General features: G+C 44.3%; 1 protein-coding gene and 1 long non-coding RNA gene across 9 annotated transcripts in view; one reads left to right on the top strand and one right to left on the bottom strand.

Annotated features, from left to right (window-relative positions):
- The window catches only part of atp11c (ATPase phospholipid transporting 11C), a 32,224-nt gene extending 22,478 nt beyond the window's left edge, over nucleotides 1-9,746 (bottom strand). For 6 of the 8 annotated variants that reach the window (XR_008951988.1, XM_057042685.1, XM_057042683.1 and 3 more), the window contains exons 1-2: nucleotides 8,087-8,120; nucleotides 7,565-7,635 (exon numbers count right to left, since the gene is read on the bottom strand). Coding sequence is in view for 7 of the 8 variants with exons in the window: in XM_057042685.1 (XP_056898665.1) it covers nucleotides 7,565-7,635; nucleotides 8,087-8,105 (90 nt within the window). In the remaining variant the exon portion in view is untranslated. Of the gene's footprint in view, nucleotides 1-7,564; nucleotides 7,636-8,086; nucleotides 8,121-9,209 lie in introns of those variants that run through there. The other 2 variants (XM_057042689.1, XM_057042686.1) reach the window with 2 other exon arrangements.
- Nucleotides 9,747-10,417: 671 nt separating this feature from the next.
- LOC130531013 (uncharacterized) lies at nucleotides 10,418-17,522 on the top strand. The gene is made up of 2 exons (XR_008951989.1): nucleotides 10,418-10,611; nucleotides 14,516-17,522. It is a non-coding gene; the product is annotated as an uncharacterized LOC130531013 (long non-coding RNA).
- Nucleotides 17,523-18,584: the final 1,062 nt, after the last annotated feature.

Below are 18,584 nucleotides of genomic sequence, written 5' to 3'. Positions count from 1 at the left end.
CAATATAAAAGGTGACAACATGTGGGTCGAGGGGAATGATTAGCATGAACATGAGATCCTGCACAACAGCCAAAGAAGTGTGAATTATGGCCACCTGGACCGGCAAGCTGTTCCAAAGCCGTCTGCTACACACGCTGATGAATGCATCTGAGGAAAACAGCCTAACGAACGCTGTTAACAGAACTCGCTTGATGCAAAATTGTGGTCATAATTAAAGGTCAACCCACACCAAAAAAAACCCCAAGGATTCTTCAATTTATTGTTGAAGTTTCAAGCCAAATGTCATCTATTCTGCACAAACAGCCATGTTCACACCTCAATGTGGCTGTCAACGCCACCATACCCACAGTGACACCCTTTCAGCAGAACTAGACAGATCTCTCTGCCAGAAGACGAGAACAAGAAGTAAGACAGTTTAAGATGAGCTCAAGACACAAGCAAATCCAAGATTTGCAATAAAATTCTAGATAGCCTGAAAGCTAGTGGGCTACTTAGTGGGCTGAACACAAGCACAACGACTAACAAGCATGGTAAAACCTTAACGTTTGGGCCCCTAAATGGTTACATTCTGCCTCAAAACAGTACGATTTTAAGTATATTTAAGTAAATAGTCCATCTACTCGTGCATCTGCATCCAGGAAATTTGCCTTTAAAAAAAAAAAAAAAAGATTAAATATCTGTTGTTTTTCACAACACCTTTTAGCCCAGTCGTCGATGGTGGTTCCCCAATGAGCTGGTTCGCCAACCCCGATTAACTCCAGAAGATGTTAAATAATTTAGCATTGATAATCTTTATTTTTCCTCTCTAAAATATGAAGTAACTGAAAATCCACATTAGCCACACAGTTTTGCTCGGAATACCTTGACCGTCCGCCTCTGCATGTCACTCCTCGTGTGTTCGAGTGATTATGGACTAGGATTGTGATTAGAGAATCAAGGCACTTGGAGCAAGACATGTGTACCGTCTCCCTTTAATGGAGGCCCTTCAACTTAAAAATAACTAAGATAAACAGCAATATAGTAAGATCAAAGCCCCTGGACCTCAATCCCTGGAAGATCCCGCTTCCTTCATATTTGCTGTTAGATCTTAATTGTGCACGAGGCCAGGCACGTTTGTTCCTTTAGTCAGCTACTTTGTGTTGTGGAATGTCTGTGTTTCTGTATTTCTATAATTCCTTAATAAGAAAAAGTCATCTTTGCTTTGATTTGTGCTTCAGCTTCATTATCATGAGGTCTCATCTTGTAAACAATAGCGAAGCAGGAAACCGTCTCCCCAGGAAACCGTGTCCCAGCTGAGACAATTCCTGATAATGAATCTGATGAGACTGAGGGAACAGTTGTGGGCGAAAAAGGTGGGAAAACCTTGGGAGGAGAAGCTGGGAGAGTTCACCTGGCTGAGGTCTCTCAGAGACAAAGTCAATGAACTGCAGATTCTGCCGTCAACACCCGCAACATGTAGGGAACATGTAGGGAACATGTAGGGAACATGTAGGGAACATGTAGAGGACATGTGGGGAACGCGTAGGGAACATACAGGGAACGCGTAGGGAACACGTAGGGAACACGTAGGGAACATATAGGGAACATGAAACCTGCTGACACACAACGCCAGTGAAAAACAAACCGTTCCATGACCGTGCTCCACTCCCAGCTGCATTAAGCAGATAAGAGGCCGAATGGATGTCTAAGATTAACTCGGCATATTTTATTGCCAAATGACCATTTACAAAATTAGAAGGCCAAATTGATCTATTAGGAAGCAACATACTGTCCAACAATAAAACCTGAATTTAGAATGTAGTTTCTGCATTTATTGTCAAAGTATCAGCAAGACAGTGAAATTGAGAGGAAATGTGAATAAATACTTTGTAAGCTGATTTACAAATTGATTTAAATTTGGAGCTAGGGACCGCTGAGCTCCGAGGAAAAAAGCAGCTCTGGAGCGCTGCATCACGCACCCACACCCATGTCAGATAAGAAACGCTACTCTGTGTCAGCAGTAATTTAACGACTATGACGTTGAAATGTAAAGCAGAGTGCCCCGGAACCGAGAGGAACTGTTAATTCCAAGCAGACTGGTCGTGGTGAACGGGCACCAGCAACACATGCAGAAAGATCAATAAAGAAAAGGATTTGATGCTCAGTGGAGCTGAAGCTGCTGAAACCTAACCGTTCATCTATCATCTACCGTTCATAGACAGCCTTGTCCATTAAACAGTTACTGGTTTGTCTGCTTATGCTTACAATGACTCACTCAGGAGATTAAAAACCAGTTTGATTAGTAGTTTAGTGTTGTGACTCCAAGTTTTGACTAAATCTCTGTTGAGCAACATTAACAGTCTTACTGTTATTTGAAGTCAAATATCATAGTCATTACAACAAACAAACAACAAACTATATTTGACTTAAGATGACAGTAAGACTGTTGGACTTTGGAATAAGAAGCTGTGTCATGATGCTGAAAAGATGGTAGATAATCTACTTCACACTTTTAATTTAGTACAAGAGTGCAGTGTGCAAAGATAGAGCTGCGTGCACTTTGTCATGAGATGGTCACGTAATACACCCCACCAAGAACACCACAAACCCATATTCAGGTGTCCTTATGTTGAACTATGCTTCAGTTTATCCATGCTATCTGGCTTTATGATGCCGATCTCAGTTTAATTGGACAATGGCCAAACTTATCTGGAGTTTCATCACATCACAAGCAATCGGAGACACAATAACCGAGAGGGTCCGGAGGGAAAAGGTCAGCAGTGCTACCTCGACTCTGCCTGATGCTGGTTTCATTTTGTTCATCCAATTATCCAGCAGTTCAACCATCTGATCCACAAATCTCCGAATCCCTTTGATAATGCAAAGCAAAATGAGCTCACAGGTCTGGACTGGGCCGAGCCTCCAGAACCCAAATACAAGCTTGTTTGTTTTGTTGTTTGTTCTCCTCAGGAGATGAAAACAGGGCAAACTGTCTCAACAAGATAGCTCACAGGATCACAGCTTCTTTTATATTCTATTGCATCCCCCGTCACCCACGTTACTCTAATTGAATCTCCCTGGTTTTGATGAGCCACCCAAGTGCTCCGTGCCAAGGCTGCAGGGATGTTACAGGGCCTGTGTGAGGAAATGAGACACTGCTGCTCCACCAACGATGCTGAGCTGGTCTCAGAAGGGATGCAGTCACATTGCTAGCAAGCAACACATCAGATAACTGTTACCAGGATGCGAATGGGCGATCGAGTCCCCATTACACACCGACATCTGCGGGATAACACTCAAATTAAAAAACACCTTTTGAAGAGAAAACATCATTTTTTGTGCAGTACCAGGAAGAAAAATAAGAACGCTTGACAGCTAGTCTGTATTAAAGTTAGGGACAGCTAAGCCTAAGTACTCTGAGAAACTTCCAGTGTTTAACAACCATTAAATAGGTCCATATAAGAAGTTACCTCCATTATGGGTCACCAGCATTTGGCAAAGTACACAAGTCCGCTACCAGACACTGTTGAACACACACCAAGATGAGCCACACTAAAAGTAATCCAGTACAATTTAAACTCGGTGCTAATCCTCCAAAAGCTGTCATGGATAAGAAAAGGCACATTGTTCCACGAGCATCCCTGCAGCTGTACGAGACAGAGAGCGTACTGTACCGTCGGCTGGTACTGGCCTATATTACTCCGGCTCCCTCCATGAAATGGAGCAGGGGACGCTGCCAGTCGTTTTCCCTCGATCTCCCAGTGCCAACTACATTTGCAATGCCGAGCATCTCATGGACCGCAGCAAAATGAACAAAAAATAAAAAAGATTTAACTGAGGGAGACACTTTGCTAATACGGTAACACATGTTGGGAAACTGTGAGTAACTTCTACCTTAATTGTTCCACATAAAAGAGGTTAAAATAAAAATATGTAACATGAGCTTGAGGTAATTTATCTTTCAAGGCAGTTCCTCAAAACAGAAACTTCAAAGTTACAAATGTTTGGTTAACTCCAGGCATCTGACGCAGTTTCACAATAACTTTCTAGGTAATATTTTAACAGGTTTTCAACTCTAAAACATTCATTTACTTCCATCTAAACTCACACAAGCCGATTCCTGGAAAACAAGGCAAAAACAAGCAGAAGTCATTTGCACAGAACCTTCTTTGCTTGGAACGTTCTTAAGACAGCCGCCACCTTTCACATTTTAATCTATAATTAAAAGAATTTAAAGTACCGTGGCCATAAATGGAGGATGTTTTTTTCCACTCAAGTGCACGTGCTCTCTGTACTCCGTGTGCAACAAATCATCTGATTCAGCTGCTTAGAAGAATGTGTGTGAGAGCTGTTGTGCCTTTTGTACACAGAGGACGTGTTGCAATTTTAAGCTGCACAACAATGCGACGGCCCTTCCTTATACGTCATCTGGCAGGAAGCCCTGCTATATCAACAAAAAACGCCATCTGTAGCGCATCCCGATGCTGACATCTTCATCTCAGCGAGAGCCATATTGATGACATTACACTCAGCGTAATTGCTATTCAATTACTTATCCGTGGACGGAGCAACAGAGGGCAAAAAGACTAATGACAAAAATCTATGCGGCTCTATATTTCTTTACTCGGGGGGGCATGGATAATTCAGGGCCGGGTTTTCTCCATCTGAACTGTGACCACATTTAAAAAGGCAATCTGTCCTCTAAGGCTAAAGCAGTACAACCTGTTCTGGAGACAACTATGAGCTCGCTTTACGTGGAAACGCTGGCCTCCAGGGAGCTGCCACTGGGACCCATTAAACCCCCCCAGCATGGGCGAGCTGCCGCTCCTCCCGGTGGCAGCTGGCACCCCACTGATTCAAATGACGGTCAGAAAGCAAGAGGGGGATACATCTATACCATGCCCCGCCCCGGCCATCAATGTATGGATGATGAGGATGCATCTGAGGGGCTAGGAAGCCTAGGAAAACACACGCAGGCCTGGCAAAAGCAATGCGAGGAGAATTCAAAATAAATGAAGCCACCTGAATTATTTAAATGTACAAACTGAGAATTCACCCTAGCTTTTAGCAGGGAGAGGAAAACAGCCTCAAAAAGCCATCCCTGCCGCCCCCGTGTCTAAGATGCCTGACCTGCTGCATTGAAGGAAGCCTGAAAGACGACGCATTAGATGTGGAGGTATTAAAAGGTGCAAAGAGGCTGTAGGTGGATCTCTGTGGCTCGCTCCAGTTTCTCAGGCTTGAGTCATGCGGGGCCTTCCACACTCTTCAGCTCCGTTTCAGTTGCCAGCCATCCTGCAGCCCGCAGCGGAGGCTTTCACACCACCTCTCTCACCAAACTAAATATATTTCTCAGCCTGCTGTGCAGTGGAGGAACCCGTTTTGCTGCGTTTCCATCACCGAGAAAGAGGAAGCAAGACAAAAGATTTGAATAAGCAAATCCAGCCAATTGGAACCGGCTGGTGAACAGACTGATGGCGGCAGAATTCGGCGTGGCTCTGACCAACAACACAGCTCTCCTATAATCAAGCTTGCCATGACAATAACAAATAAAATTATTTTGCCCAGAAGAGGAGGGTGGCGCAGGTTCACGCCATGGTTTCCCCCATTTGATTGACAGCCGCCGACGGTTCAGTAGCAGAATGCAGATCGTGAGGCAGGCGAGAGGGAAGCCCTGCTAAAAATAGGCCGAGGACAGCGATGAACGTGTACATCTAGTTCATGGCAGGCACCAAAAGGATGCTAGAGTGAGAATTCAATGCAGCGTCACTGTAAAGCTTATGAATGCAGCTCAAAACGCGCTGACTCGATCATGTTAGACCAGAGCTGTGGAACATCAATCACACTTCATGCTCGGCGAGGCTCGGCGCCATCTCTTAGCCTCCAGTATAAATAAATGTTCACAGAAGACCACGAGGTGGGGCAAATTAGAATGTATCTGTATCCAATGTGAGAACATCTGCATCTACATTCTTTCTTGGCACTAATCTGAATATAAAGTGTGAGTATGTCTGTGTAGATTCTCAATCATCCAGGTCATTGTATCCACGGTAGTTTTCTCTGTCAACTGGACTGGGTTTCTTCTCTTGAAGACGTTTCGCCTTCTATCCAGAAGGCTTCTTCAGTTCTGAACTCGCTGGGGACCGAGCTTGAAAATATATAGCCCCTGTGGACCATTAGCATGCTAATGATCTGGGTGGTCACCTGAGAGTTGTTAGCAGGGTCATTGGTAGTTGGTAGTCACCTAGTTTCTGTTGAGGCGTCTCCCCTTTGTCTGCTGGATCACATGGTGGTGAGTCACTGGGTCTCCTGGAATGGTGTGAACGTTTGGTTTGTGGTTGGAAGGAGTGGAGGACTGCATTGAACGTGGGTGACAGGAAGTGCCTCAGGCCACCACCTCTGTTTAAGGAAGGTTTCCTTGACACCCTTCTGAAACCCGCGGTCTTCTCTTGCCAGTATCCGTCCTTGGCTGTCCTCGAAGGAGTGCCCACTCTCCTTTAGGTGTAAGTGGACTGCTGAGTCCTGACCTGAAGAGGCGGCGCGTCTGTGTTGTGCCATTCTTCTGTGGAGAGGTTGTTTGGTTTCCCCAATGTACAAGGAACTGTACATACGACTCTCAGGTGACCACCCAGATCATTAGCATGCTAATGGTCCACAGGGGCTATATATTTTCAAGCTCTCTCCCCAGCGATTTCAGAACTGAAGAAGCCTTCTGGATAGAAGGCGAAACGTCTTCAAGAGAAGAAACCCAGTCCAGTTGACAGAGAAAACTACCGTGGATAAAGTGTGAGTAGTCCAAACCAGTACAGTAAAAGTTAGAGCACAATAAAAAGTTGGGTTTAAAAAAAAAAAGGTTCATTCTTGAGCAACAATGCAACATTAACATATAAATAAACTTGAAAGCAAATCACAAAGCTGCAGCCTCCGTGTCAGCATGACCGTTTCCTGCTTTTGTACCTTGTAATTATGCCATTCACCTCAGTCCTGGGGAGGGAAGGAGCGTTCTCTTCAGGACTCCAGTCAAAACACAACTCAGAAACTACAAACACATGATTCCACTCAGACCAGCGTAGGAGGAAGCCGACTGGTTACCACGGTGCAAGGAAGGTGATGTTATTTTTATGTGTCTTTGCTGCTGCTGCTGTGAATATTCGGGCCCCCACAATGAACACTATCACATTTCCCCCAGCCTCCACCTCTTACGGATCATAATGCTGCCTTCAAGGACTTGAAGGAGCATCAAAGGAAAATGTGTGATTTGGCATCCTTGTCAGAGGATTACAACCTCTGAAGCGGCACCCCGATGAAAAAGCTTAGTCCCACTTGTTCCCAAAACCATCTTTAATGATTTTCCAAAAAGACAGGGGGGGGTTAGAATCACTGCGACCCCCCCACTTATCTTCAGGTTGCAGATATACAGGATACAAGCGAAGCGTGCCTCAATAAGTGTGGCCGCACACAAAATATTTATTGCTCATAATAAAGACAAGCAGAGCCCCAAAGAAGCAGCCAAGTTAGCTGACTTGACAACATTCGGGGTCGGTGCTATGAAGCGTTTGCACTTTAATAATTACCCCATTTGCCTTACTCTTCTATCTATACTGCTCCCAGAGCCTGCAGGGGATCCAGCCCACTGGTGACAACAGGTTACTGGTGCACCTATTATGACAAAGGGACAGTAAAAGCAATGCAGCGTTTATACCTTGGCAAGCTAGCCTAGCCGCGGCTGATTAACTGAGCATAACTGAGCAGTGAAAAGCAAGGATGGATTTTAAAAGGCTAAGCACTAAAACAACTAATCATAAAATGTGATGTCAGCAGTTAATTCTAACACGATACCAGGTCTTTCAGATGAATGAATCCAGGGACCCTGTACAAAGCAAACGAAAGCCTACAGAAGCTTCAGAATAACCTTTCGATCCTCAGATTTTTGTAACCGATTTAGGAGTGTTACAAAACAGCGAAAGCAGCAAATCACCCATCCCAATAAATAAAAGCATTATACAGCTGCTACGTCTGATCACACAACATTCTAGCAAAGATACAGTCCCTGGCCATTGTTCATGCATGCCTATTGGAATCATATTGCATATTTTTAGAACACACTTACCTCCTGCCAGCTCATGCATGGAAAAAGCCTATAATTGCACATTGGTAACATCCCATGCAAAACTTCTGAACACCATCACCCGACAGTCTTCACTAAAAGCCGTCATCGACATGATAACACAGTCGGGGCCCAGATGCGCGATGTTCCCGGCTCTATATATGTAATTCTGTGTACAGGACACAAGTGTGAAATTTACTTGGAAGCTCAGCGATCCGTGAGGCATGTGAAACCTAACTGGTTCCTCATCCAGCAGGTCGTTCAACTCACAACCTGCTGTCAAAGACTGCAACAATGGGAGAAGCAAGGGGACAATATTTGACATATTTGGACATCCCCGTCTTCCCTGGGGGCCACCACGGTGCCTTCACTGTGAATTAGATGTGCGGGAGTTTAAAGAAACGTTTGCATTCTGGCTAAAACCAGGACAAATTCACACTGATTATCAGATCTTTTGATTCTGAACATTTTTGACACCAACTGGCCATAAATTTCATATTTAGAAAAGGGAATTGGAACATATTTGCATGTTTGCAGAGTTCAAATATACGGTAATCTAGCATAGGATCACAACCATTCTCTCAAACACATTCAGATTGAAGTATTATTATAAGAAGTGACACGCTCTTGAATATTAATAAACCCTCTTGCACATGTCAACCTTCCACATTTATGGTTTCTGCACTCTGATCAAAGTGACTGTAGCAGCGAATCGATCCATCTTTTCATTTATTTATATCTTCTTTATTTAAATGACTGTCAAGCAAACTATAATTAGCTTTAGTTGCTCGGCTCTTCTTTTTTTCCTAAACAAATAAACACATCATTGCACATGCTGGAGCTGTAAAGTTGTGACCTGAGAGGGGGCCTTGCATGACCCCCCCCCCCCCCCCACCACCCCCACTTGTACAACTCCCAATAAGTTCTTGGTGGTGACCTGCTGACTGGTCTTGCTTGGCCAGGGGACCCGTCCAGTCCCATGACTACATTTATGTTCTAAACCTTGCATTTCCATCCCAAATGAGCAGGCAGGAGGGAGCAGATCTCCAGTGGTTTAATAGCTAGCAGAAGCAGCAGGATGTCAGAAGCTAACAGTGTGTGTGCTCTTAATGTCAGCCACTCTTACCAGGCGGTTCAGTCTTCTGCGAAGCATCTTCTTGAATTTACCAGCACGGAAGAACTCTTGTGATTCCCAGACGCCCCCGAGCTCCAGCTCCTCCGGGGAATAACTTCACATGTATGTTAGTGGGCTCCTGTGGCTATCTACTCTCTACTCTAGCGCTATATCTAGCTATATGGAACGCCACGGCGACGCTACATGCTTCCCATTGTGCTCGATTTCGGGATCTTGGCACCATTCGCATTCTCCCCGCGCTGAATTTTTCCGCGTTGCGGCGAACTAGTCGCGTTTCCCGTCGCGGGGGGCTGGAACAGTCCGTGACATTTCGCCGTGCGCCCTGTTGCTGAGACTCTCGCTAAGCATGTGAGGCTCCGGAGCCTCCTGGTCCCCGCCAGCCGCCACCGTCACGCTGCCAAACTTAACTTGTGCTTTCAGCCCCTGAGCGCGGCTCTCTTCGCCTCTCTGTCAAACATTTTCTTCTACTCCGACACAGCAAATCCGCCTACGTTCCCACGTTCGGAGCTCCACCCGGCGAAGGTGCGGCGGTTGCCGCTCACAGTGGATTGTGGGTAATGGAGTCTTTAGGCGAGACACTGACGCGTTCTGTCGTGCTGGACTTACGGTTTAAGAAAAATTGAGCTTTATTTAAAACAAATCCATTTGATTTCTTTATCCAGAAGACCCGATAGTTATTGTTACATTATTTCACTGATGTAACTGTGTACTCTACTTATTAAAAAAATAGTATGTATGTGTGTGTGTGTGTGTGTGTGTGTGTGTGTGTGTGTGTGTGTGTACATTTAATATTCAAACTTTATCCAAACTTCAGCTTCACAAAATGATAGGGGTCGATGTGTTTTGAAGGGTTTTTTTTATTATTAAATTCTTTTTAAAAATCAAGCTGTATTGACCAACTGTTCAAAGAACTAAGAAGAAAAGGAGAAAAATTGGTATTTGTTTTACCGCATTGTTTTTGTTCTCTGGTTTTGTTTTATTGAGGGGAAAATAAAGCGTTGTGTGATGGTTATTTTATTGATGACGCCATCTTGCGTGCCTCGTTTTCAAACTGTGAAGTTTGTCTATCCATTAAAAACTCCTTCAGTTAAACATCCTCGTTTTGGTAATAGCCCAACCCGTTGACCAAAGTGCAGAGAAAAAAAATGTTGTGGAAATGTGATTATTGTCATTTTATTGAGTTACTGGCCCAGTGAACCTGGTATTATGCACATATCATTTTCATATTTACCCACCTCCACCGCCGAAACCAAATGCATGGTTTCCTGCAAGGCTAAAGTAGTGAGAGGACTTCCCCAGGTTCGTTTACTTTTACATAAAAGGGTCGATTCCTGCGAACACGAAAGCAGTAAACGGTGGCATCTCGGTATATTGATGCTACAATACGGAACAGGTAAGCTTAAAATAACAATAACAACTTATCCTGACAGTTTGCCTTATATGGTAGCTGTGACTATTTTGCTTTTTTACAAGCTGCACGTCAAAAAGGTCCAAAAGGAAGGAAGGAAGGAAAAATACCTCGATAAAATAAATTATCAGGCAGTATTATGTAATATCAACCACAGTAATATTTTAGTCTTGAGCTCTACTGACATCTTGTGGCCATTAAGAGAAATGCATTCATGGCAAGCAAGCAAGTGCATGATCAGTGCTGCTTTAAATCTCCATCTCCCCCGTGTTTGTGTTTGTGTGTGTGTGTGTGGGGTGGGGGGGTCCACCAGTCTATCTCTAAGTACAGAAAATGGATGGATGGATGGATGGATGGATGGATGGATGGATGGATGGACGGACGGACGGACGGACGGACGGACGGATGGATGGATAATATTGTGACGACATTGCCACGCTTCACCTAAAAGACCATATGAATTGTGGCTTATTCAGTAACACGCTGAACACCACTGAACAAGAACACCCTCTCCCGTCGGCAGGCTCCTGTAGTTCAGTAAATGTCCGCATGGTGGCAGCATAATCGCATCAATGAGAAACTTGTTGAGTCCTCTTGGGACCACTGAAGTTGTCTCATTTAAGATTTAGATTTTGGATTCTGTATTCAAATGCAACTATGATTATTGTAAATTATTTTTAAAAGGTAGCTAAAACATTTGACTTTGTTTATAAGTGTAATATTTGGAATTAAAATGGTTACCTATTGTTGATTCTAATTTCGAGGTTATCAAATACAATCAGAAAGACTGACCACGCATAAAATTTGGTAACAGTAAAATTAACATTTTGGAAATAAATATTTATATCAATTTCAAGCGTGTTTTACATTTAAATCAAAAGAATAAACAAATTGCTATACATTTTTCCAAAGTTAGATCTATAAATGGAATAAAAGTGTTTTTTTATTATTATTATTATTATTATTATTATTATTATTATTATTATTATTATTACTAACAAACATAGATAAATGGCAATACATGGATGAAAGACTGAAAGTAAAAAAAACAATTGTAAATAGTTTGTACAATTTAATGAATAAAATGGGCTTTTATACAACAACAAGCAAAAGAAATCAGAGCCACTGAAAATATTTAATATTGAAAAGTGAAATAAGTTTCAAAAGAACTATTTAAGTTTTGACCTCCATGGAATTCTGCCCACATTTGTGGGATGACATCATATGAGACATTGCAGACGCTCTTATTTTAACAAAATGCCTCATTTTCCTGCGTAAAATGAGATTTCTTTCTACTGAAACCTTTGCTGCACATGCAGGGATACATTCAAACTGATGACATCCTGAGATTCTGCTGGTTCTGGTTCTGGTTTCCAGTAGCTGCTGGGTTTTGTGGGCATTCCTTTACTGGCTCTTCCCCTGTGTGTCTCATTCGTAGTTGTGAATTTGAACTGACAGCCCCTGTGGAGGAGTTGGTAGACTTCCCCAGCCATCTGTCTTAGAGCAGCCCCCCTCCTCTCCCCCTTTCTCTCCCTCTACGCATCCCTCATTCCCACACTGGGCCTTTGTCAGCAGTTCCTGTCCCTGGACTAGGCGTGGCGTGCACAGAGGCTGGGGCGACCGTGGGTGCTTTCAGAGGCACCTGCAGATGGGACAAAGGGCCAAGGGTGCTGGGGCTGAAGACAGATTGATGCTTTGTGCACTGGGGCTGGAGAGAGCAAGAGAGAGAGAGAGGGAGAGAGAGGGAGAGAGAGAGAGGGAGAGAGAGTGGGGGACAGTTAGTTGAGAAGTTTTCAGGGAGAGGATTTTTGGGGGAACATGGGTGGGTGAAGGGGGAGGACTGTCACTCCAGTCTGTGTGAGTCCAAGCTTTGGAGGACCGGGAGAGATTGACAGCTTTTGTGGACCGCATCTCTGCACAATGGTTGCACTTTAATGGGCGGCAAAGCCAGAGCGGAGCTTTTGGGGAGGTTCGGAGGGGAGGTGCTGCTTGGTAGCGGGTGCGATGGTGGCGGCGCGGGGAGGCTAAGGGACGAGGGGGCCAAAGGCTTTACTGCTTTGCTTGGTGGGGACCAATTCATGGGTATTCAGCCCGAGTCTCGTTATTCACTGAATGCATCCAGTGGAGGAATGCAGCGGCGTCAATTAGAATGCGTTAGCAGATAGCAACGTAGGGAAGAAAAAGCTTTCTCTCCCTTTTGCTCGGAGGACAACACAGGCCCACTATAGGAGGTGTCAGAGCCACAAAGCCTTTTTTGTGGGTCTCTCTCCATTACATTACCAGTGCAATATGTAAGGTGGGGACTCTTTTGATTTAAATTAAGTGGAAAAAACACTAAATCCTATTTTTATTCAGCAGGGATAATGGCGTTATACTCTATAAAGGTCTTTAGCTGCTTATGTGTGGCTTAAAATCTTCCCCAGCTCCCTTTTCACTCCACCTCAGTGTCTTACTCTCATTGGGGGCATTATATTTATTCAATGGCGGAGGGTCAAAGACAGACTGTTAAAACAGACTTGCTTGTAGCCTTAACTGCCGCATCACTTCTAATTGTGTATCAGTGGGTCAGTGGTTTGTGGTGTTGTCCCCCTGCAAGAAAGGACGAGCGGATATGAATTTAAACAGTATCTTGTAAGGCATTGTTTGGAGTAGGCTCAGGCCACCACTTCAGCTTTAGAGGGCCTTTTAGAAACAGAGTTTTTTTCTCTATAACTTTCAGGACAGTGATATAAAAGAGGAGGGAGAAGTGGAAAACACTTTGATGGCGATCACATGTCGGGGTTTGACACGCCATTCTGCCGTTTTGAATGCAGAGAGGCCAGCCGCACATGCCTTTCGAACTAATTAGGCTGCATTTAATTCGGTACTTTTTCAGCAAACACACTATTTGAAAACAAGGACAAACAGCTATAATTCCGGGCAGCCGTGCCCCCTCAGTGTCTTCAAATTCAGTTTCTAATTCATTAAACACGGGGAAATGAAGGGTGACGGACCGAGGGAGAGGTTGCCGGGCTCTGACCGACTTGTGCAAACTTTGATTTTTTCCCCTCCAAGTTTTCCATCCGTGCACTCAGATTCCATTTTGTCTTCAATTTTCCTGCTTTTAACGCAAGATTATACAGATGGCGCGGGCGCTAAAATGGAATTGGGGATTTTTGTTCTCCGTAGGTCTAATGGGAACTAACTGGCAGGAACCTCTCGTAGAAAGGTGTAGATTTCAATGTGGGCAATTATGCTTCATTTGAAGCCAAATGAGCCAAATTTGCATCCTCTGAAAGGAAAACTGGAGTTAAACTGTATGAAAAGTGCAGCAAATTGGGGCAAACACTGCAATGTGCAGAAATGCATCTCCGCTATAATTGTGTAATTGTAGAAGAGCTCTAAATGCACAACCCAATTAAACTTGCTTCTTCTGCGAGCCAAAGAATTGGCAGGTTATTATGTAGGGAGGCATCAGCACATTTAAATAACTCCCTCCGTCATGGGTGGGGACGTACAGTTGGGATCATTTGCAGCAAAATGGAAGATCTGATCAAATATGGACAGATGTCTTCATACATGTGGAGCAGCTGTGAATTGCATTGGAAGAGGAAAGATGGATGGATGGCCTCCTCTAAGAGATAGAACTTCCTGCCCTAAGTGCTGAGGGGGCACAAGAGGAAGAGGGTGAGAAGGAAGGGGGGGTTAGCGCTCTCAGTGGGGGGAGACATTTCCCTGAAACACCAGTTGATGGGTTTTCTCCCACAAAGGGCGGAATGACGCAGTCTGCGGCGCTGAAGAACAGCCTGGTCTCTGTCTGGATTGGGCCCTGCGACAACACAAAAGGGAGCTCAAGTAAACGGTTCATGAATGTTGATTAATTGAGGCAATTTTTTTTTTTTTTTTGCAGCGCGCCGCGGAGATTCGGAGGGCTGAGGTGCAGCGCTGCAATGGGAGCGAGCGAGGGAAGGCGTCGACCGCGCACAGCTCGGAGGGCCGCTATTGATCGCCAATATTTGATTGATCACTTCGGCGGAGATCCCTTAATCCCCGCGGCTTCAAAAAAAGTTCTAAGAGCTCCATCAATCTGACTCGCCGGGACGATCCGGCCTCTGTGTGCTTTGACTCCCGATGGCGTTGTCAGACGTGCCCAGCTGGCACGCTGAGCCGTTCAGGTGGCAGAGGCGGCTCGGCGGTTCCCACGATGAGCTTTAGGGGTACAGGTGTGCTGGGAGAATGAGGGTGGCCTTGGACGAGGAGGGGCCAAGCACTGGCCCATAGCCCACCTCAATGGAGGGATCCCAGGGGCCACCTCAATAGCCCGGGTTCCACTTGATGGCGAGAGAAAGGAGCGTTTCAGCGGCTGCTCAGCAGGAAAGATCTGGTTGTGGGAGACCTCTTTCAGGACTCACTGTTTGTCTGGAGGCTGTCACAGCAGATGAGTACTCAGCAAACAGCGTGAACAAGGATTTGAACCAGAAAACCAACAGAGCCTTGACAATATTGTGATTGGGCCTTGTCTCTTTAGAGGAGGCTGAAAGCCGAATCGAGAGCAGTAACAAGTGCACATTCAGAGCCAGGACAGGGATGCCTTTGGGTTGTGTTTTATCGTTTTGAGCCTTGCATGTGGTGGATAAAGCAAAATCATGTTAATCTCCCTTTTCTCTCCTCTGAAGGCATAATGGGAGCAAACCTGAGGCACTTTAATGGTCTAACCAAAGTCTCACCACATCATTGTTCAGCCTTGTTAAGTCAAATGTGAATGAGACCTCTGCAGCCTCCTCACCCAAAACAGAGCAAACAGGAAAGCACCGTTCCGAATGTAAACATGAGCACCGCTGCAGCTCCATCCAGGCACCCTTCCGCTACAGATTCGATAAAGTTGCTGCACAGCTCGGTTTTATTCTCCCCGTTGTGTGTGTTTTTTAATTCACCGCATATTTATTTAGGATACTTAACGCCCTCAAATCTGCACAATTATTCATTTAGGGTGACTCAATGCGGGCCACCTGCCTTCTGCTCAGAAAAAGGATTAGAGGGAAACCACAACATTCCAGCAAAGAACACAAAAGAAAGGGAAAAACTATTACTCACAGCACAATACTGCAGCTCCTAAACACACTCGGGCCAAAGTCAAGCCACCTATTCGTGATAACGCCCTTAAAATGCTATTAAAATAATTTCAGGGCCTTGCTTGCTTTTGTTTTGAAGCAATATTAGCGATCCGTTGCTAATAATGGCGGCAGCAGCGGCGAGGAGTGGGAATCAGATTCCCCGTCAAATAATCTGATTAAAAGCTTCGGTTTTTGTTTTTCCGCCTGACTTTGTATACATTTATCAACCTATTTATCCACAGGATGGCGAGTGAGAGGGGCACACAAAGAGCCGCGTTGTCTTCTGGAGGAGCTGGACTAACTTTGAAGGTTTCTGAAGAGAAAGGCCGGTGATGGAAGGGGCCGGGAAGGACTGTGACTTCTCCATTGAGAGCGGAGGGGCACGCTGGATTAGCTTGATTTGCCTGTGAATGGGCTCCTTCCATTATTCTTGTTAGGGAGCTGTCACATCAAATTGAGAAAGTGAAAACCTCCTTTTATCAACCTTTTCCAAGTGAAACTGAACAGGCAATCAATAACTGAATTCAGGCCCAGAGGAAAGTCAAGCAGAATGATATGGCCCTGGTAAAAAGAGGGTATTTGTCAAATCGCTAATGTAAGAAAAATAACGGATGTAATTTTGGCTTCTGCTGGATAAATCCAGGAATCTGAAGGGGGCCAAAAAAAGGGAGAATGGATAAACAAACTAAAATAAAGGTGAAGTTTAGATGTGTGAGTGTTACGTGTGTTTTAAAACACCTAATGTGCACCCACATAGCCCCCAGCTCTACAAAGACCATGACGCAAATGGTGTTTTTCTTTCTCACAAAACTAATATTCCATTAATTGGAATTTAAAATTTCCCGGTAGAGAGGGGGAAAACACAATCCGTGAGTCAATTGCTTACTTTTTAATGGAAATGTAGAGTTAGTTATGCCTCCGTAAACACTAAATTAACCACGATTATACAACTGATTAGAATAATGATCAAGTTCAACATCCTAACCTGCTACGAGACCAAACAGACCCGGAGTGGCTCACTTTTTATTATATGAATGACACCATATTGTTTTGCAGTTTCATTATATTGACCTTATTGTGCCATTGTGCTTGTTCTGACACCATGATAATGCCTGAATACAGAGGGAATTATGCTCTGTATAAATAGATCCCATAGTCAAGGATCGCTTCAATTATCCCTCTACACATTGACAACATGAAGAGAATAAAAACTAAAGCCTTAGTCCAAGCTGGTCTCAAGGCGCTCTTCAAACATTGTTTCGGCTATTGTTGGCGGGGCAGAGGAACATCATCGGAATCAATGGTAGCGGAGAAAAGAAATACATTCATCTAATACATTAACCTCTTCTATACAATCGACGAATGAGCTGAAAAAGAGGATTGTGTGGCTGCATTTAAACTATATTTAAAGTACTTTGGTCATAAAAGTCTGACCTCTTTGTAATCTATTGTTACACTTATATTCATTTGTATATTCAGTTGAAATCGCTTATGATCCTGTAAATGGCTTCCTGTACATTTAAGTCATTAATCAACAAATTTTCCCCCCATATTGCTGCCCTCAATTTTTTACACCGGGTGGCGAAAATGAATCGGATCATTTGGCCTCATCAATCAATTCCGTAATTGACGTCTTAATCGTTATACAGTTAATTGAGCACCTTGATTGTGGGCTGTCATTGTTCAGATTTATTTAGATGCATTGCCGGGCAGTGAGCTGCAGTTTGGGGGAAGTTAGGAGCCAAAAAAAATGATGGCTGTACAACTTGTAGCACGAGAATAAACAGAAAGTAATGAAAACAACAGAGGGGTGGTGAAAGTTCTTTTCTAAATACAGCTATTTTGAAAAAGGTTATAAAATGATGATAAAATGATTTCGTGGAGGGCTCCATTTCTGCCAATAAGAGGATGTGAGGTTTTCATCAGTGTAATTGTCACCCATCCATCTTTTGTGCGCGGTGAGTCGATAAGAGCCCATGAAAAATGACTCACGGCTGTAATGAGCGTCTCACCTCCGAGTGCTAACCACGCTAGCAGCTCGCCACGGAACACCGATTCTCCATTTATTCCACTTCAGTGTTTTCCCTCCACCTCGTACACCTTTTTACCTTCACATTTTCACGGAACAAATCTTCCTTTCTCAGTGGAAGCGGCCCTGATATTAGTTAACAGGACGGGTCCAGGCCACAGGATCTCATATACCTGGGATGGGGGGGGTTGTAGGTGTAGGATAGCAGCAGGGCCCATGGGAGACCTCAATTGAGATACAAAATACTTTAATTACACTTCCCCACACATTCCTGCCCTTAATGCTTTACACATAATGTGAAAGGTTTTTAAAAAAGCACGCTTTTCCTTCCCCGAAGCGCAGCTACGAGGTAATTAGCATGAAGGATGCCTGCATCTGTGTACAAACAAGCACACAGCTGCTGGCATTGATACTGCGCACGTCAAAATGAGCAGAGAAAGCCCAGGATGACCCAAGGGCTCCGGTATCGCCTCTGAGATTATCAACGATCCCTCCCCGAGGTATTTTTGACACCTAAAGACGCGGCGCCTCTTTACAATTTCAATGGTGTTTCCAGCAGCAGGTCGAGTGTTGATGAACATCGTGAAAACACCGGTGTCACTGCGGGCGCGCTTTCTATAAATACCACCCTGTACTTAATGTTCTAGTTCCATGTTTCACAGAGAACCTCGTCAACACACACACTTATTACCATCACTGAGGCTAAAATCTATTCGAACATCATCTGGCAAGTGTGTTTGAATGCTTATGCGCTAATTAATATTGCATTCTTTATATGTTTTAATCCGGATTCAAAGAGCCTTGTTAGCAGTGCTGAAATGGAAACGCAGCCTTCA

Source organism: Takifugu flavidus, chromosome 9, assembly GCF_003711565.1.
Source record: "Takifugu flavidus isolate HTHZ2018 chromosome 9, ASM371156v2, whole genome shotgun sequence".
Taxonomy (NCBI): domain Eukaryota; kingdom Metazoa; phylum Chordata; class Actinopteri; order Tetraodontiformes; family Tetraodontidae; genus Takifugu; species Takifugu flavidus.
The sequence above is the reverse complement of the archived record's forward strand: the minus strand, read 5'-3'. Positions and strand labels throughout refer to the sequence as shown.